The sequence below is a fragment of the Triticum aestivum genome, chromosome 7B (genome assembly GCF_018294505.1).
Source record: "Triticum aestivum cultivar Chinese Spring chromosome 7B, IWGSC CS RefSeq v2.1, whole genome shotgun sequence".
NCBI lineage: Eukaryota > Viridiplantae > Streptophyta > Magnoliopsida > Poales > Poaceae > Triticum > Triticum aestivum.
Window position 1 is genome coordinate 203,461,796 of NC_057813.1, and position 20,593 is coordinate 203,482,388.

The 20,593-nt window shown below is 46.7% G+C and overlaps 2 protein-coding genes across 2 annotated transcripts; one reads left to right on the forward strand and one right to left on the reverse strand.

Moving 5' to 3' along the window:
• Positions 1-8,920: 8,920 nt before the first annotated feature.
• On the forward strand, positions 8,921-16,851 carry LOC123160750 (putative tRNA (cytidine(34)-2'-O)-methyltransferase). Its single transcript, XM_044578590.1, has 7 exons — positions 8,921-9,167; positions 9,244-9,350; positions 9,706-9,774; positions 9,907-9,965; positions 10,120-10,180; positions 10,260-10,313; positions 16,255-16,851. The coding sequence occupies exons 1-7, from the start codon at positions 9,038-9,040 to the stop codon at positions 16,531-16,533; spliced, it is 759 nt and encodes a 252-aa protein (XP_044434525.1). The 5' UTR covers positions 8,921-9,037; the 3' UTR covers positions 16,534-16,851.
• Positions 16,852-17,749: 898 nt separating this feature from the next.
• Positions 17,750-20,198, reverse strand: LOC123157380 (receptor protein kinase-like protein ZAR1). The gene is made up of 2 exons (XM_044575647.1): positions 18,732-20,198; positions 17,750-18,637 (listed from the first exon to the last, which is right to left on the reverse strand). The coding sequence occupies exons 1-2, from the start codon at positions 20,062-20,064 to the stop codon at positions 18,021-18,023; spliced, it is 1,950 nt and encodes a 649-aa protein (XP_044431582.1). The 5' UTR covers positions 20,065-20,198; the 3' UTR covers positions 17,750-18,020.
• Between the last annotated feature and the right edge of the window lie 395 nt (positions 20,199-20,593).

Consider the following 20,593-nt stretch of genomic DNA (forward strand, 5'->3'; position numbering starts at 1 on the left):
GCGTAACCGAACCTTAAGTGTGTAGACCCTACGGGTTCGGGAGACAAGCAGACATGACCGAGACGCTCTCAGTCAATAACCATCAGCGGGATCTGGATACCCATGATGGCTCCCACATGCTCCTCGATGTTGTCATCGGATGAACCACTATGTCGAGGATTTGATCAAACCCTGTATGCAATTCCCTTTGTCAATCGGTACGTTACTTGCCCGAGACTCGATCGTCGGTATCCCAATACCTTGTTCAGTCACGTTACCGGCAAGTCACTTTACTCGTACCGTAATGCATGATCCCGTGTCCAACACCTTGGTCACATTGAGCTCAATATGATGATGCATTACCGAGTGGGCCCAGAGATACCTCTCCGTCATACGGAGTGACAAATCCCAGTCTCGATCCGTGTCAACCCAACAGCTACTTTCGGAGATACCTGTAATGTACCTTTATAGTCACCCAGTTACGTTGTGACGTTTGGTACATCCAAGGCATTCTTACGGTATCCGGGAGTTACACGATCTCATGGTCGAAGGAAGAGATACTTGACACTTGCAAAGCTCTAGCAAAACGAACTACACGATCTTTTATGCTATGCTTAGGATTGGGTCTTGTCCATCACATCATTCTCCTAATGATGTGATCCCGTTATCAACGACATCAAATGTCCATAGTCAGGAAACCATGACTATCTGTTGATCACAACGAGCTGGTCAACTAGAGGCTTACCAGGGACATAGTGTGGTCTAAGTATTCACACATGTATTACGATTTCCGGATAATACAGTTATAGCATGAATACAAGACAATTATCATGAACATTGAAATATAATAATACTTTTATTATTGCCTCTAGGGCATATTTCCAACAGAAACAACTGGCTGAGCCGCCAGTCCTTGCTGCTCCTATTGATAAGGAGCCGTTGTTATTATATGTGGCTGCTAATGCCCGGGCAGTCAGCGAAGCTATTGTGGTGGAACGGAAGGAAGCCGACAAGGAATATCCGGTTCAGCGGCCGGTTTACTACATCAGTGAAGTGCTTATTGAGTCCAAGCAGAGATATCCGCACTGGCAGAAGCTTGTCTATGGGGTGTTCATGACTAGTCAAAAGCTCAAGTAATATTTCTTCAGTCATCCTATCACTGTGGTTAGTTCTGCTCCTTTAGGGGATATTATTCAAAACTGAGAAGCCACAGGTAGAGTAGCCAAGTGGGCCATTGAGCTTGGACCTCATGGTTTGAAATATATGCCTCGCATGGCCATCAAATCCCAAGCACTTGTGGATTTCATCAATGACTGGACAGAGTTGTAGATGACTAAGGACAAGCCGGATAACACATATTGGACTATTCATTTTGATGGGTCCAGGCAATTGGAGGGCCCGGGGTCTTGACTTCCCCACGAGGTGATAAATTCTGTTATGTCTTAAGGTTGATGTTCCCTTGTACTAACAATGCAGCTGAGTATGAAGCCTTGCTCCATGGTCTTCGAATGGCTAAGGAGATGAATTTAAGCCGGGTGAGATGTTTCGGCGACTCAGATTTGGTGGCTCAACAAGTTTCAGGCACTTGGGATTCTAAAGATCCACTCATGGCGGCTTATCGTCGCGAGGTTGATGTTATTGCTGGTCATTTCAAGGTTTATCAAGTTGAACATATTGATTGCAGGAAGAATGAGGCGGCTGATGCTTTGAGCCGGTTAGGGTCCCAGCGTAAGCCGGTGCCACCTAACACTTTCCTGGATATTCTGCATAGCCCTTCAGTCAAATTGCCCACAGAAGAAGACCTTGCTATTCCTGACCCGGAGGCGCAATTGGTGGCAACTCTTCATACTGTTCCTGATTGGACAGTTCCATATTTGGCTTATATGACCCGAGGCGAGTTACCTAAGGATGGAACCTTGGCCAGACAGATAACCCGGCAGTCTAAGTCGATGACAATTGTCAACGGCGAGTTACACCATTGCAGTTTTACTGGGGCATTTCAACGTTGCGTTTCCCCTGAAGAGGGTTGTGAAATTCTTTGAGAGATTCATGAAGGAGATTGTGGTCATCATGCCGGCTCTAAGTCTCTCGTGGCTAAAGCCTTTCGTCATGGTTTTTATTGGCTAACGGCTCATGCTGATGCAGAGGATTTGGTCAGTAAATGTGATGGTTGTCAGAAATTTTCACGATGAGCTCACGTGCCAGCTCAAGAATTAAGGATGATTCCAATTACTTGGCCGTTTGCACTCTGGGCGCTTGATATGGTTGGGCATTTCAAAAGGTCCAAGGATAAAAAGACCCACCTTTTGGTGGCAGTTGAGAAATCCTCAAAGTGGGTTGAAGCAGAGCCGGTCAGTAAGTGTGACGCGGCAACAGTAGTTCAGTTCATTAAAAAGGTGATTTTCCACTTTGGTTTTCCCCACAACATTATAACTGATAATGGCACTAATCTGTCCAAGGGAGCTATGATAGAGTTTTGTCAACGTGAGCATATTCGACTTGATGTATCATCAGTGGCTCACTCCCAATCCAATGGTCAAGCTGAGAGAGTCAATCAAGAAATTCTGAGAGGCATCAAGCCCCGGCTTATGGTTCCTTTGAAGAGGACGCCGGGTTGTTGGGTGGAGGAGTTACCCTCCGTGTTATGGAGTATCAATACTACCCCCAACAGATCTACGGGTTACACACCTTTCTTCATGGTTTACGGAGCAGAGGCGATTCTCCCTAGTGACATCCATCACGACTCGCCCCGCATGGCGGCTTATGTTGAAGCCGACAATGAAAAAGCACGTCATGATGCACTTGACCTGTTAGATGAGGAGCGTGACCTCGCGGCAGCTCGTTCGGCGATTTACCAGCAAGATTTACGTTGTTATCACAGCCGCCGGGTTAAAATCAGAACCTTTCAAGAAGGTGACTTGGCGCTCGGCTTATCCAGGATCAATCTGATATGCACAAGCTATCCCGACCTTGGGAAGGACCCTTTGTGGTCAGCAAGAATCTGAACAATGGGTCATACTACCTTATCGATGTTCGAGGCCACAAGGACTCACGCACGTCGGAGGAGGAGACCCGCAGGCCATGGAATATTGCTCATCTTCGGCCTTATTACACCAGAGCCACCGGCTCTTATGATGTACATATTTTGATAATGTATATATTATGATGAATATAATAAAGCCAACATCCCTGATAAAGCAGGGCCTCTGTCGTTTCATTGTTGATAATAATGAGTCTTTATTGACACTTCATATGGTCATTTGGGGGCGACCTGCTTAATGAGCAGAGCCTTGATTACTCTCTTGATCCGGCTTATATGCCCTTAATAAAATGTTACTTGGGGGCTCTTTGTTCAATGGACAAGAGTTTTTATGACCCTTGTAATAGGCTTAAAAGCCAGGCTTGGAAGCTAGGTGTATTCACCTAAAAACCCGGGTTATCCTACCTTTTTAAGTCTGCCACTCCGCCCAGGTTGACTGGAATGACCCGCCGTACTTTTGATAGTCAATCTTATTTAAGGCCCTGAACTAGTCAAAGTTAAAACAACGATTGGTCATGTGAGGCCCGGCTCATAAGGTTTGCATGAAGGTTTAACTCAGTGGTTGTGCGGCCCTTTGAAAGAACTTGAGATTTAGGCTTGGCGGCCTATGAAAGCCTTGTTTTTTTGCTTATTATTTTCTATTCAGACATTCTTGGGTTCATCTTTGTACCATATCGACATATGGTTTAAAAACCGATTCAGGACATGTAGCCTTAATTTCTATCGCTCATCTTTAGAGTATATATGTGGTTTTTGATAACCTGGCCTGGCTTTGGACTATAAGTCGCCAGTATATGATGATATTAAATACTTGGAAGCATTGTGCTATAAGTTTTGGGATACTACCCCTTGCTGCATACGGCGTTGTAAGCCGGTAGAATATAACAATTAAATAGGGAATTATATGCTCAATCTTTTGGGTTGTTACCCTTACTGCACTGATGTTGGTGGTTGTGGAGAAGACAAAAAAGAAGGAGGGAGTCTCACATCAACTAGGCGTATTAACGGGCTATGGAGATGCCCATCAATAGATAGCAATGTGAGTGAGTAGGGATTGCCATGGAACGGATGCACTAGAGTTATAAGTGTATGAAAGCTCAAAAAGAAACTAAGTGGGTGTGCATCCAACCTGCTTGCTCACGAATACCTAGGGCAATTTAAGGAAGCCCATCATTAGAATATATAAGTCAAGTTCTATAATGAAAAATTCCCACTAGTATATGAAAGTGACAAAATAGGAGACTCCTCGGGACTCCTCTGGGCCCCTCTCCTAGTCTTCTCGGTGTCTTCTGGTCCAAGAAAAATCATCGCGAAAGTTTTATTCCGTGTGGACTCCGTTTGATATTCCTTTTTTGTAAAACTCAAAAAAGGAAAAAAACATGAACTGGCACTGGGCTCTAGGTTAATAAGTTAGTCCCAAAAATAATATAAAACAACATATTAATGCATATAAAACATCAAAAACAAATAATATAATAGCATGAAACAATAAAAAATTATAGATACGTTGGAGACATATCAACGTATCACAGCGGTGGTAGAGAGAGCTTTGGAGCGTGTACAACTCCATGTCGCTCGTATCCGTGGGGCACAGGTGCGGTCAGCGTTGTTTGGCCGGCCTAGAGCTTGTTGTGGGTGTGTTGCACTGCTGCGTAGGTTAGGTTTAGAATAGGTTTAGGGCCTTCCTTTTTATGAATATATAGAAATGAATTTGGTGCCATAAATGATCCAAAATATTTTCTAAAAATACCAGAACATCTACAAAGACAAATATAGTTATATATAGCTTACTGAACATTTTCCAGTCCAAAATACTTATAAAAACATATAATATTTTAATAAACTTTACTTTGACACTTATAAAATGTTCCATGAAATATTTTTGAACTGCAGAGAAAGATTCATATACATTAAAGAATTTCCAACTCTTTTTAACATTGAAGGAGCCATATTTCCCTCTCTCATAAGATTTAATGTTTGAGTCAGAATCGTTTTAAATATTCAAAATCCAAATGGGAGAATATTCAATTATTTGCCAATATTATTCTTTGAGGAATTTAAATTGGAAATATTATGAATATTCTCAAATCCAAGATAAGAACAAAATGAATAATTGGGAAAATTCTTTTATTCCCTCTCGCTTACTATTCATTTTAACACCAAAAGTTTCAAATCCTAGTCAAATTAGCTAAGATCAGCCAACACAAGCAAGTGTTTAATAAATCCTATTTAAATAATTAACATTCCAAAATTTAGAATTTTGGGATGTTACATGGGGGCTTGACATGGTCAGCCCACTTCGAGGAGGGTATAAGAAAAAGAAGTGTCTACTCGTTAAGGTAGATAAATTCACAAAATGGATCAAGGCAAAACCAATAACCTCGGCCCAAAAGGGGTCGGTGATCAATTTTATATCCAAAGTAGTTAACTGTTAGGGTGTCCCCGCAGTATAATAACAGACAATGGATCCAACTATATGGCCAAGGAAGTAAAGGCATGGTATGCAAAAATGGGCATTAAGCTCGATTATGCCTTGGTTTATCATCCACAGTCCAACGGACAGGTTGAACGCGCCAATGGACTAATTTTATGTGGCATTAAAACACAGTTGGTTCGCTCTTTAAAGGAGGTAGACTATCAATGGGTAGAGGAACTTGACTATGGTTTGCACACTACGCCCAATTGATCCACCGGCTACACACCTTTCTTCATGATCTATGGAGTCGAGGATGTCCTCCCATGTGATCTCATTCATGATCCACCTCGAGTATGCACGCATGAGGAACGCGAGGTCAAGCTTGACAGATAGGACGACGTGACGCCCTAGAGGAGGAGCGTGATGTAGCTCAGGCACGTTCTACCTTTTATCAGCAGCAGGCGAGGCATTATCAAAGTAGGGAAGTCCGGGCAAAGGCATAGTTCAATCCCACATCTCATCTCATCTGCCAGCACGATCGTCAAGCTTCTCTAGGTACTCAGTGTATGAGGCGTGCGCCACCCTGCGAGAATACTCACTACAAGAAATATGTCAACTTGTGACCTTCTTTCATTGACCCTAGAAGAAATGATCGTAAATCTATGACCATTTGAGACCAATTGGTCGTAAGCTGTTCGGGGGGCTCCAAACCCTAAACCATAACGACCATTTTGGTCAGAAAGGTCGTAATTTCCTTACGCGAAATGGTCGTAAAGCAGACAACACTGGTCCCTGCCTTATTTCTAGCTAATCACGACCAATGTAGATGGTCATAACCTTGTAAATTGTGATGCATTGCTATGACCAGGCGCCACCTATTAGTTTTTGCCTATGTGTCAATTTTTGCCCTAGGTTGTGAAGCAGCCTTTATTTTTTGTCATTCCCAAAATTCCCAAAAAATTGGGCACTCTTTACTATCCAAATCATTGCCTCATGACAAAATTCAGCACCATTTGCTTAGAAAATCTTCCTCGGCAAATTTCCAAAGTTTCTGTTCAGCTAGAACCGTTGTGAAGGAAGTACTAGCTAGGCATATCCTAATGAGTTGAATTTTTGTCACATCTTCTATATGCCCAAATCATATCTCTCCACAAAATTTGAGCCCCATCTAACAATCCATGTGAGCTCACCATCCAATCTTTGTTTCTGGTAATATTTTTTAGTTTGTGAAGCAACTATATTTTATATTAATTTATAATTGCTGGAAATTTACCAGGACATAACCATGCCTATAGAACCTCCCTCCACCAAATTTTAGCTCATTTACTTTAGCCAACGAAGACATTGCTACTGGCTTCACTATTTTAGAGATTACTCTGGGCAGAATCCACCGACTTCAATAGCCAGCCAAACTAGCCCCTGGATCAGCTGTCATAGTGGGAGAATCAGAGTCAAGTTAGGCGCAAAAGAGGGGGTTGACATCATTCGTCGTGATTGGGCTATTCATTCCGGTGCCACCTTTGTTTAATCGAGTCCATGTTCTCTATTTTCCAAAACCCACCGCCGCAAAAAAGAAGCGGCTCTTCCCACGGGTTTGTCACCATTGACTCTATTTATTATTATGGTAAATCATTGTATCAAGATGTCAATCTTAGATCTTATTTTAGCCGAGCGGTGGAGGACAACATGTTTGTTGTTCCAGTTTTCTGCCTTGGCGATTAGCAGAAGCTTATGGAAGAAGGGTCGTGGATGTTCCGCATTATATGTTGTAACTGTCTTTTTTGTGGGAGGTTTACTGGTTTTTCTTTGATTCTTCTTTGGTTTTCATTGACTTCTTTTGGCTTTCACCGTTTTCATTGTTTTGCAGCGGTTTTACTTCCGTTTCTTTGGGTATTTCATTTTTTTATTTCTTGTTTGTTTCTTTCTCGGATATCATGGTTTATTTTATTTTATTTTATTTTTTAGAACATGTTTATCCTTTTCACACACAATATACATTTTTTTATATGCCAGGAACTTTGTTTATACATAATTAACATCTTTTCAGATAAATATTTTGATGTCTACTTTTTTATACATATTGTACATTTTTGTATACATCTGAAGCACTAATTTTATACATATTTAATATTTTTCAAATACATTATTAATTTTGGTTTTTAAAACCCATGTTTTGACGTCTACTCTTTTTCATACACATTGTACATTTTTTGTGTACATCTAAAGCATTGTTTTTATACACAGTTAACACTTTTCAAAAGCATGGTTAACATTTTTTTAACACATGATTTGATGTCTACTTTTTTCATACATAGTGTAGATTTTTGTATACACCTGGAACATTATATTTATCCATATTTAACATTTCTAAAATACATATTTAACATTTTTCAAGTACATGTTTTTTAAATACATGTTGAACGTTTTTTAATACATGATGAACATATTTTAATACATGAATAAATATCTTTTTGAAACACAATCAACATTTTTAAGAGAACTATTAGAAATAAATCAACTACATATATACTTAACCAAAGAAAAAGGGTCGCGCTAACTGCCACACGTGTGGCAGGAAGGGAGACGCACCACACGTTTGTAATGTAAACAGATTGCCACGTCATCGCATGCATGCATGCAGGAATCTTTTTGGATTTTCAGTTTTTAAAATATTTTATCTCTTAAACGAAAAATCCGATTAAAAATTCGTTTTCACCATTAAATCTCTCGCGATGAGATCTTCGAAACTAGATCCCATGTTGATATGTTTTGATGAAAAAAAAATTGGATTAAAAGTTGCCATGTCTATTGCATATGAATTGCCATGATGTTTACACTGAAGTTGCCATGATATGTTTCAGCTATTTTCTTCTACATTTAAAAGTAAATTTTGACATTTATAAAACGGAGAATTAAGAAATTAGACTTGCCATGAACCATAAACTAAAATTGCCATGATACATGCACGTAAAATTGCCATGGTTTATACAAAAAATAATTTTCATGGTCAAAGTACTGGAGTTGCCATCATCAAAATACTAAAATTGCCATGATCTACAAACTAAAATTGCCACATGGCAACTTTAGTTTAAGCCCTATGGCAACTGCAATGTAAACATCGTGGCAACTTCTGGCAAAAAAAAATTCGTCGAAATATATCAACATGTGGTCTAGTTTTGAAGATTTCGTCGAGACAGATTTAATGGTGAAAACGGATATTTTGTTCGCTTTTTTATTTAGGAGATACAACATTTTTAAGCCGAAAACCAAATTTTTTTTTGCTGATGTCATCTATTCATACGTGGCAAAATGAGTGGTGATGGAGGCGTGTGGGCGATGTGCAAACGCCCACACGTGTGGGCGTTAACATTTCCGAAGAAAAAAAAGGTGAAGACTAGCTAGTTAGAAAAAGAAAAGGATTTAGCAAACAGAGGGTTTTGCAAATTCCTAGGACCAAAGCCCGTATCCCAGCCGAAGCTATCCCACATTAGGCCCATGATAAGGCCGATATCGTTGCAGTTTCAGCCGCACCTTATCCCGGGAAACTGAGCGCTCGGAGGAAGAAGCCGCCGCCGCCGCCGCCGCCGTACAGGGAGACAAAAATGGAGGTGGGCTTGCGGCTACGCGCTCTCGCTCACAGCCGCGCGGCATTCGCCGGATTTTCAGTGGCCGCGCACGGCTGCAGGCATCGCCAACCGCGCCGCGTAGCCTCTTCATCTGCCTCCTGTTCCCGTGCGTGACAAGCTCGTCTCCTGCTATTCCGGCCGGCCCCTTTTTAATGATTCCGTGATTGCCCGTGCGCTTGCAGTTGCAGTTGCTTCCAGCGGCAATGGAGCCGCGGCTGGACCCGTGGGGAGCGGCGTGGAGGTCGCGCGCGCCAAGAGGATGCTCCATGTGGTGCTGGTTTCCCCTCTGGTAACTGCTCCGTTTGCAACTTATTTTCTCGGCCGATTGGCAGTGACGTACTTCACGGATGAAGGTGTAGCGTGTCAACTGTTGTAGGTGGTGGTTGTGAGTCCAAAATTACAGGCATTGCTACTCTGCTAGTCCCTACGAAATTAATTAATGTTTCTGCTACTCTGAATGTAAAAATTTAACAAACATGTAACTTAGTACTAGTATGTTGGTTTGATTTAGTGAATTATTAATCTATTACCGCAAATGAAAGTAGTAGTATTGTGTAGAAGAATAATGCACACCATGTCAGTGAGATGGTTCTTTGAGGAATCGAATTAGCTGCTTGTCACTAAACTATAAGTTTACATCATAGATCCCAGGAAATACAGGATCAATTGCAAGGACTTGTGCAGCATCAGCAGTTGGCCTCCATCTTGTCGGGGTAAGGTTAGTACTCATTGTTGTGTCCCCAGACACATGTTATAGAATGTGCATGCTTTATATTGTATTATTTGATCTGAATGAATTTTCTTCATCGATATTCTGAATGAATTTTCTTCATCGATATTCGCAGCCATTGGGTTTTCATGTAGATGACACAAAACTTAAGCGTGCTGGATTGGATTATTGGCCGTATCCTATATGTGGAGATACTCCATTTGTATGATTTGCAAATCAGTGATTCGAACCTGCTGGCTGCTGCTCTCAGCGGTGCGTTCATGACCAATCTATTGTCGAGTGTGTCTTTGAAGTGTAGCAAGTCTCGACCTTAACTATTTATACTAAGATATGTTGTCGTTAAGATTCATGACTCCTGGGATGAGTTCCGAGATTATTTCATGAAGCAGGTACAATAGTTTATCATTTAACATCAATGTAACTACTGCATATTTGTGAAGTTTTAACTACTGTGTTTCTTTGCATTAGGATGGGCAAAAAAGATTGTTGGCATTTACCAAAAGAGGCACCCACATTCATTCAGTGAGTAACTACTCCCTCTGGTTCTATCAAAGTGGTGTTTTGGACATCTGCATGGTCTCCAAATGCAACAATTTTCACCACTAATTTATGTTGTAGTATATTTACGAAACCCAACAAATATTATAACTCACTTTTAAGAAAAAATACACTATGTTTTACCATCTAATTATAAACAGTTTAAAAGATGTTAGCACTCAATCTTTTGAATGTGTGACTTCATCTGTGTCCAAAATGACAACTTTTCCTGAACCGGATTTTTATATTAATCAAATCCATCTCCTTAAAGTAAATCGTTATACACTTAAATGTTTTCCATTGTTTCAAATACTTCGTATCATTTGGTCAACAGTCTCTGTAGGGATGGTAGTAGTTAGTGAACCATTTTAAGAGCAGCTCTAGTAGAACCGGCATATCCACAGCCTCTAAAACCGGTTTGAAATGCCCTCCATAATTTTTTGGAGGCTGCGGAGGCTGTGCGCATGCACAGAGTCACCAAAAACGCGCCAATTTTTTTCTTGATTTTTTTTGGGCAAGATCAACCTCGAGCAATTATAAATTTGCAAAGTAAATGTTGCTAAATAGATTTCATTCATATATAGGGGCAGAAAATGAGTCACACTGCAGCTTAATACATATAGAAAACTAACTAAAGTAAGTGCGGCGGGCGGCGGGAGGACTTGCCGGTGGTGGACGTGCCGGCGTGGAATGAGGTATTGGCGGCCTCAATGGCGCGGAAACGGGCTAAGGCCTCGTCCCACTCCAGCCATGTGCCATCGTCGGCTTTGGGGGCAGCCCCCCAAATGCAGTGCTCCCTCCTGGCATCCATCTCGCCGCCATGGCGATCTTGAAATACACCCACCCGCTTCCTCGTCGAACACGACCTCCTCCTGCTTGATGGGTGGGGGGTGGGGGTGGGGGCGCTTGCTCTAGCAGTGCCTCGTCCTCATCCTGCTTGATGCCGGCGGCCATGGGGTCTGGCCTTGTGCGATGTCCCACAGGGGAGATGTGGAGGGGGGGTGGAGAAGGGGAGGGGGAGGCGCCGGCCTTTTATAGCGCCGGGCGGCAGGAACGGGCGCAGGCGTGGGGAAATGGTGGCAGGAACGGGCGTGGCCAGCCATTAATGGGCAGTTGGGCAGACGGCGGGCAGCCATTAAGGGGCCGGGAAACGCGGCCGCGACATTGGTACGGGCGCAGAAGAGAGGGGAAGAGGAAGGGAAATACGGAGTGTCCTCCGAAAATTTGTCGATTGAGGGTTGTATGGCGAGCCACATGCAGCTAACAGATGCGCAACTCCATTACAAGTTTGAGGACAAGACGCCACACATCCTTCATTGAAACCCACAGGCATCTATACTCTAATATTTTTTTAAATCGCTCCTAAAACTGATAGATCAAAGCCTTCAGTGGTTGCTGCATTCTTCAGTTGCACAGAATCTGTTTCTATCATCACTCGGTCGCAGCCTAGCTGAGTGACTGTGTTTACGACATAAAGCATTGCCAAAGCCTCTGAATGAAGCGCATCCGAGAATCTCTACAGATTACCCGCACCAGCAGCCAGTGCCACACCACAAGCATCTCTACTAACAAAGCCCCAACCTCAAGTATTTGTCTCCTTCAGGAAGGCGCCATCTGCGTTGATTTTCAGAGTTCCCAGTGGAGGTCTGGACCATCTTTCTTTTTGCTGCTGCTTCTGCACTTTCCCACTTTCTTGTACCTTAAAGAGATGCATACAAAGATAATCAATAGAATGACATATTTCATCAGAAAATTTAATAGCATCTCCTGCATTTGCCCTGTTTCCTTCATGCCACCATCGCCAAAGGAGCAGGCAAGATTTAAGTTTTCCCTCCTCATTGAGGTTCAAGATTTGCTCCATGCAGCTCAGTGCATCTGCACAAGGAAGAATCTGCAGTCTAACATGCTCCAGCTGAGGTTCCCTCCGCACATCCTTAACCTTCTTACATTTAATGAAACTACGTCCGCCATCCTCATCGAATCGAAAACAAACAGGACAACGGGTTTCTACATGCATGCCTTTGTACTGAAGCTTCATGCACAGGGGTAAGCTATCCGTACACAGACGCCATATGAAATGAAGAACTTTGTTTCTAAGGGGAAGTGAACACAGCTACGGCCAGTCGAAACCACATGTTTCTTCATCTGCACTTGAGGAAGAAGTTAGCCCTGCAGTGGATTCACAAGCTGCAGTAGCCATCGCAACTCTGGAGCCACCGGAACTGCTCCATCGCAACACTGAGCTCGCCGCCGCGCCAAGCTTCATTGCAACTCCGGCGGGAGTTATATTGCAGCTCCGGCGGTGCTTCATTGCAGCTCCGACGGAGTCCATTCCACCCCCATCGCAGCTTCAACGACTCCGGTGACGCTCAACTGCAGCTCAGCGCGGCGCGAGCGTTGCATAGCAGCACCGTGGCAAAAACCATTCTGGCTTCTGGCCAATAGCACCGGCGAGCGCAGCACCTTAGCACGGGTGCGCCCTGCGGCGTCGCTCCCCAACCCGGCTTGCAGCGCCGGCGAGCGTTGCATCATAGCTCCGCTGCACCAACAAAAAGTGTTGCATAGTAGCACCGCGGCAACAGCCATTTGAGCTTCACACGGGTAGCGCTGACGAGTGTTGCGCAGCGCCGGTGCGTGCTATGGCGTCGCTCCACCAATGGCTTGTACAGCCGGCGTGTGTGCAAGCTGCATCGAAGCCATTGGGCTGCCTGATGAACGTTGCATCACAGGAGCGCCTAAGAAAAGGGCCGGCCACCTGCTGTGTAAGGTATTGGAGAGGACCAAGCTCGGGTGCGCCAGCTTGCTTTGAGGTTGAGGAACACATCCATGGAGGGGTTCCCAGCAGGAGCAAGAAAGAAGCGGGGGGATTTTGTTCAGAGGAAGGGGAAAGAATGAATGGTCTGCGTACCTCCCGCTGGAGATAAGGAAAGCGAACGAGAGGCGGTGGGTGCCCCACCACGGGACGCGTGGCGCGCGTACGAGGAGGTTTACGCGAGAGGAGAATCATCCGGCTTAAAACAAGCGTTTTCCTTTTTTTATCAAAAGGCCATGCTATGATATCATCATTATGTTCATGAATTGTGATTTGCAAAATAATCTTCGCATCTTCAGGGAGGAAGGTTTGCCTTATTAGGTCTGCATCCCAGTTGTTTGTGGCAGGATCAATCAGTTTATTTACTTTAGTTGCAACATGTCTGCCCCTTTGAGTGATGACTCTTCTAGTTCTTCCTCTTGGAATCCATGGGTTAGACCAAATATTGGTGTTGGTACCACTGCCAACTCTCCATATGATCCCCTTCTTGAGCAGGTTTACTCCCTCTAGTATACTAGGCCAAGTGTAAGGTGCCATCTGTGGGGTTGGCATGTAGAATTGAGCCATTTGGGTAGTACTGTGCTGACAAAACCTGCGTACATAAGGAAGATGGGTTTTGAATAAGCCTCCATGCCTGTCTTGCATGCATAGCTAGATTGAAGGCGTGTAAGTCCCTAAAGCCCAGACCTCAGTTTTGTTTGTCTTCATCAATATTTCCCAGCTGACCCAGTGTGTTTTATTCTCCTTGTCCATTTGACTCCACCAGTATCTATTGATCATAGTGCTCAGCTCGTCGCACAAGGACTTGGTTAGATCAAAGCAAGCCACGGAGTACACGGGGATTGCTTGTCAACTGCTTTTACAAGGATTTCTTTCCCTCCTTTTGAAAGGAGTTTTTCCTTCCAGCCTTGGAACCTTTTCCACACACTCTCTTTAATATACTTAAAGGTCCTTTTCCTGGCCTTGCCCACATAGGATGGAACACCTAGATATTTTAAGGAAAGACCTTCCGAAGTAATCTGTAGAATACTTCTCATTTCCTCCTTTAGCCCTTGCCTTGTGTTTTCGCTGAATAGTGTTGTGGATTTGTCTTTGTTAATCATTTGGCCTGAAGAGGCTTCATAAGTATTCAGTATTCTATTTACTTCATGAGCACTCTCAGCATTGGCCTCCATGAGTAGTAAATGACTCATCTACAAAGAGTAACTGACTTACACTGGGAGCTTCTCTACAGATCTTGATTCCCTTTAATGATCCTCTCATCTCAGTTTCATGTAACATGGCTGAGAACCCCTCTGCACAGATAAGAAACAAGTATGGAGAGAGAGGGTCTCCTTGGCGCAGGCCCTTGGGGTGTAATAATTTCAGTTGTATCTTGGTTCACCTTGATCTGGTACCTAACAGTCGAGACACACTATTATCAGTTTAATCCAGCTCATGTTGAAACCCAGCCTTTGCATCATGACTCTCAAAAATGTTCATTCAACACGGTCGTAGGCTTTGCTCATATCCAATTTAATAGCTGCATAGCCCATCAAGCCCCTTTTTCTCCTCCGCAGGAAGTGAGTTAGCTCATATGCCAATAGGATATTATTCGAGATTAGTCTCCCACGCACAAAGGTACTCTGGTTGGGGGAGGTGATGTTGGGAAGGATTACCTTGCGCCTTGTTGTGATTACCTTGGTGACCAGCTTATACGCCACGTTACATAGGCTTATTGGTCTCAGGTCCTTTATGCTCACTGGGTTGGCATGCTTTGGAATTAGCACTGAGTGTATAGTTCCACCCCTCGTGCATTTCTCCTTAAATATCCGAAGTACCTCTTGTATGACCTGGTTCCCAACAGTTTGCATCCCAGTCTTTCAAATCTCCTGCTACCCTGCATAGCATCACCTGAGTATTATGGTCCCCTCGCATGCCAGTGTTGGTCCAAACATTGTTGACCACGATCTCGCAATCTTCTTGCAACAACCTAGCTTCAAACTTGAAACTTCGCGCCATTCTCCTGAAAAAATATGATCTCCCAGCTTCCTCTATTTGGATAGTTATAGGCCTATAGTCCGAATGGTATGAATCTCTATTAGGACTTAAAGGTTAAGGAATCTTGCACACCAACTCCTCGAGGGCATAGTCTATCCAATCTTTCTTTAACGAACCGGCTAGCATCCCAACTAGAGTTAATTGCATAAAAGTACCACAATTGAGGCTAGGTTAACGGATCAGTACCACTTTTCAATTTTTTTGCAAGTCAGTACTGGTTTTGGGGTGAGGTGTTGTACATACTGGTTTTGATAGTGTTTCTGATGGATGGGGCACACATGAACAACCCGCTGAGTCATACATGGACCCACTTGTCAGTTCCATCTTCTTCCTCGTGTCTCTTCTCTCTCTCCTGTGCCGAATGTCGCCGAAATCTCCTCCATCTCCACCCCCCAAGCGCCCAGGCCTCACGCCAATTGCACGTACGTAGCAAGCTACGGGTCGCCTGATCGATCTGCTAGTCGATTCAGCCAGTGGCTACTTAGCACATGGGATGCACGCACCGGCCCAGTACACGACCACAGTGGTTCTGATCCGTTAACCTAACCCCAATTGTGGTACTTATATGCAATTAACTCTCCCAACTATGATTACGCCATGTATGTTTATCTCCCACATAGCCCATCTCTCAACCCACAGTGGTCCATCATCATCAAAGAAAAAGCCAGTGGCCCATAGAAGTTGTATGTTGCTCATGACAGCTATCTGTGTTCATTTTTTTCCTTCATCCTTCATTCGTTCAGTATCATAAATGGGTTGTCGTGTCCTTTTCTTGTTGTTAACACTTTGACACCTAATTATTCATAATTGCGCATTTACATGAATCATGTTGAATTGTTGGCACTTAAAATGTTTATATAATACTTGTCCACCCCTTGAAGTTCTTTCTGTATCAGCCATCCCATCACCGATGTGTGCGGACTTGAATATCTGTTGAAGCAAATTGGCCCGAATATCCTCATTGGCATATTGATATATGCGTGAATGCAAATCAATGCAATGTAAACGTGCAAGTCATATTCTCTGAATAGATGATTGTATTTTGTTTGCTTATCGTCGACATGTTTGGTTCAGGATTTCTCATATAAGCCTGGGGACTGGCTAGTATTCGGGTCCGAGACAAAAGGGCTACCAGAGTCCGCCCTGGAAGACTGCTCCGGAGAAGCCCTGGGTGGTGGAACCATCCGAATTCCGATGGTGGAAACCTATGTCCGGTGCCTGAACCTCTCGGTGAGCGTTGGAGTAGCGTTGTACGAAGCAGCGAGGCAGCTGAACTACCAGCAGCTCCAGTACCAACCTGATCTCCCAGAGGAAGCGCAAGGACTGTTCCCAGCAGAGGATATTTATGGATGAAATCACTTTACCTGAGAATCAATCGACGAAACTCTGTTGCTTTCAAACTGAAACACAGAGTTTCTTCAGCTGTATGCCCGGTGCCTGGTAATTTTGTTAGCATTTGATCCGGATGTTCTCTTTTTGTTTGCATTCTCAACCAAGATGTGCACTGGACTGTCCAGAGACCAATTGGATGTATACACTTTTTGCGGTCAGGAGGTAATTAGACATGACAAGAAACAAGATGGGGTCACTTCTGGCCTCCAGGACACTGAGCTGCCTACTCGTCCTGAACCATCAAGGCGTTATTTAAATTTGCATGCAGATGCTTTATCACTTTGTTTTCGTTAGATATACGGCGAGCAAGGTTGGTGAAGAACTTTACTGCTATTTAAAACCTCTGTCAGATCACGGGCCAAATAGAGCCCACCCTGAGCAGCTGTCACGTTCTAGTGGTGAATTATTGGATCATCCATCGGTTGGTCTGCAGGATTATAAATGTCAAGGTCATCAGGAGCAGTTCCTCTATGCTCCTGCAGGATTTGATGACTGCGTATCCAGTGCCCTGCATTTAAACCTTTCAAGTTTGAATGTCCTTCCATGTGCTGCCACAGTGAAAGGAAAAGAAAAAACTTTCTCTCTGACCTTCATATTTTGTCAGCTTTCCTGGTAAAAATGCATCCGAAAATCAAGAACTCCAACCAGAGATGATTACAGTGCGAGGGTCTAAGCAAAACGTTGACATAAGACCAGATTCGATCTAAATCGCAAATGATTATGTTTACATTGGATCCCCATGCATGATGGCACCAATGATGCACCCATGACCAATCTTGCACTGCGAATGAGCAATGGCTACTCCATTCTTCAGCAAGAATCTCAGGCTGTCATTAAAGGGTAGGGAACCCGTTTCGCTTCAACAAGAAACCGTACTACAGGCGACTGAACCTACCCGCGTGTTGCCCCAGTCTGCTGCGCCATTGCGTGTGGCTGTTTCGCTGTGCATGCACAGCACGGCAGGACACAGGTAAAAAGACAATGTGCTGACACTGATGGACGCAGCCCCTCCTGTGTCATTGTCGCATCTTTCAGGGTCAACTGGCCCAAAGGTGTACAGCATCGCAACACGCCTCCCATTCCCCAGGTACCAAACCCCAAGAAAGCCACCAGCCAAGGCTTTTTCTCTGTTTTCACCGCAAAAAGTGCAACAATGCTTGCTGCTGCATTCCGAAACGCTAGCAAAAGGGGGGATGCAAATTGTCCAGATCATGATCATCGGTTACATACATACACGGCCGCGAAGGTTGCAGCTACAAAAAGACGAGTACCAAACGCACATCAGTGAACCATTCTTGGCTGGTTTCTTCACCTTCTCTAAACCTAATAACGTTGGCAAATGCTAATCTGCGGAGCTAAGGATTTCAGGAACTACTGCTGCTGATGGTAGACGAGAATGACGGGTCATGGCTTCTGTTTCCCGGAATGATTGATGTTGGATCGCCGGATTAGTTCACCCGGTCGAGGCTCTCGGCGACGGCGCGCATGCGGGGGCGCAGCTCGGGGTCGGGCTCGGTGCAGCCGAGCGCCACGTGGAACACGGCGAGGACCTGCTTCTTGGCGTGCACCTCGCCGAGCAGCGTCGGGTCCACCACCTCCGACAGCGGCCGCTCCTCCTTGAAGGCTCCCCGCACCCACGCCTCCAGCTCCTGCCCGCCCTCCCCCTCCGTCGGCTGCCGCCCGGTCACCGCCTCCAGCAGCACCACCCCGAACGCGAACACGTCCCCTTTCTGCGTCGCCGCCGCGGCCGTGCCCCCCGGCGCGCGCAGCTCCGGCGCCACGTACGACAGCGCCGACAGGGCGCCGCTGCGGAGCGCGCACGCCGCGCTGCCGAGCTTCCTCGACTGCGCCGTCTTGTGCGCGCCGGCGACGAGGCGGGCGAGGCCGAAGCCCGAGACGTGCGGACGGAGCTCGTCGTCGAGCAGGATCTTGGACGACTTGATGCAACCGTGCACGTACCGGCGAGGGCTGCACTCGTGCAGGTATGCCAGTCCCCTCGCCGCGCCCTGAACGATGGACAGCCTCACCGACCACGGTAATGGAGTTGGCGAAGCCGTCGGGCCACCTGATTCCAAGATGCTATTCAGTGCCACTATCTCTGGATCAAATGCAACCTCTAGTCTAGCAGTTAACAAGACAAGATTTCGTCGGCACATTACCGTGGAGGGAGGAGTGGAGGGAGCCATTGCCGAGGTAGTCGTAGATGAGCAGCTTCTCGTCTGGGGCGTAGTAGTATGCGCGGAGGCGGGCGACGTTGGGATGACGCGCGCGGCCGATGGCGGCAGCCTCGGCCTCGAAGGCACGGCGCCGGCGCCACCCGGACTCAGTGCCATCGCCGTCGTCGGGCTCACTGAGACGGCGGACGGCTACGGCGGTGCCGCGGCCGGGGACGACCCTGTACACGATGCCGCCGCGGCTCTTCCCCACGACGTAAGCGGACGCGCGGAGCAGCTCCTCCAGCTCCATCCCGAAGCCGTCGTCCACCGCCACGAAGAGCTCCCCCTCCTCCCCGCCGCCGCGCCGCTCTTCAGTGCCGGCGAGCGTCACCGCCGCGCTCTTCTCCTTGGTGGACGACTCCTTGTCCTCGTTCCTGGTCGTTGCAGCGCACCGCCTCCGGCACTGCCACTGCAGCACTAGCCCGGCAACGATGGCCGCCACCACAATGACGGCCAGAATCGGCACCGTGGGCGACGACCGACGCTTCGGCGGCCTCCCAACCTGCGCCGCTGCACCAGGGTTCATGCCAGGGTTCGACTGCGGGATTCTTGGCTCATCCCTCTCTCCGGCGCACTCGATCTTGAGCGGAAACCCGCAGAGCCTCGGGTTGTCGTCGAAGGCGGTGGGGCCCTGGTTGACGAGCGAGCCCACCTGCGGGATCTCGCCGGCGAGGTCGTTCCCCCGGAGGTCAAGGCTGACAGCCACGGGAATGCCGCCGAACTCCGGCGGGATCCCGCCGACGAAATGGTTGTAGCTGAGGTTGAGCACGCCGGAGAGACGCGGAAGCCCCGCGATGGACGGCGGGAGCGTCCCGTTGAGCTGGTTGGAGGACAAATCGAGGCGAGACAAGGAAGCGAGCCTCCCAATCCCGGCAGGAATCTGGCCGGACAGGAAGTTGTGCGCCAGGTCGAGGGTGGTGAGCTTCTGCAGCGCGGAGATGGCGACCGGGATCTGGCCGGACAGGCGGTTGGACGGCAGCGACAGCGTCTCGAGCTCGGATAGCAGGGAGAGCTCGGAGGGCAGGTAGCCCGCGAGCGAGAGGTTGGCGAGCTCCACGCCGGCGACCCGGCCCCCGCCGCCGTCAACGCAGGTGACGCCGGCCCAGCCGCAGGGGTCGGGGTCGGCGTCCCTCCAGGTGTCGAGCCCACTGCCAGGGTCATCGGTCACCGCGAACTTGAGCGCGAGAAGCGCCAGGCCGTCCGTGTTCAGCGCGGCCGCCGCGACGGCCACGGCCGCCAGCAGCACCCCCACCGCCGCCACCCGCACGGCCGCCATTTGAACGCAAGAACTCGTATCTGCCCCTCGGAATGGCTAGCACTAGACTACAACAACAGCCCTGCCATCTCTTGGGAGTACGTGGGGTTGCAGCACAGAAGAGGGGGAGAAGAGGACAGCCGAGAGACTGGGGAACCGGGGTACTGGGTTTAGGCCGGGGAGTGAGATTTTACTTGCGAAATGACGGAAATGGGCACTTGGAGGATACTGTCCGGTCTGGTGTTTCGTGTGGAGGTTCTAGGTTATTCGGGGCCTACATGAGGGGCATTTCGGGGATGGAGATTCGAGCCGCACACGGGGAGCTGCGCTGGAGGGGGAGGGCCGGATGGGTGAGGTGGGCTTGGCTGGTGGATTCGATCGAAGGTCTTTGCTCGGGGCGACTTTTGCTAAAGGAGTAATTAACCGTGTTGGCATGTGGGAAATCTCATGGATTACTAGTTTAGAATCCCCAGGGATTAACGTTGATATCATACTCCTACTACTAGTACTTAGTAGTACTACTAGTATGCTCTTCTGCTGGAGTGGTCGG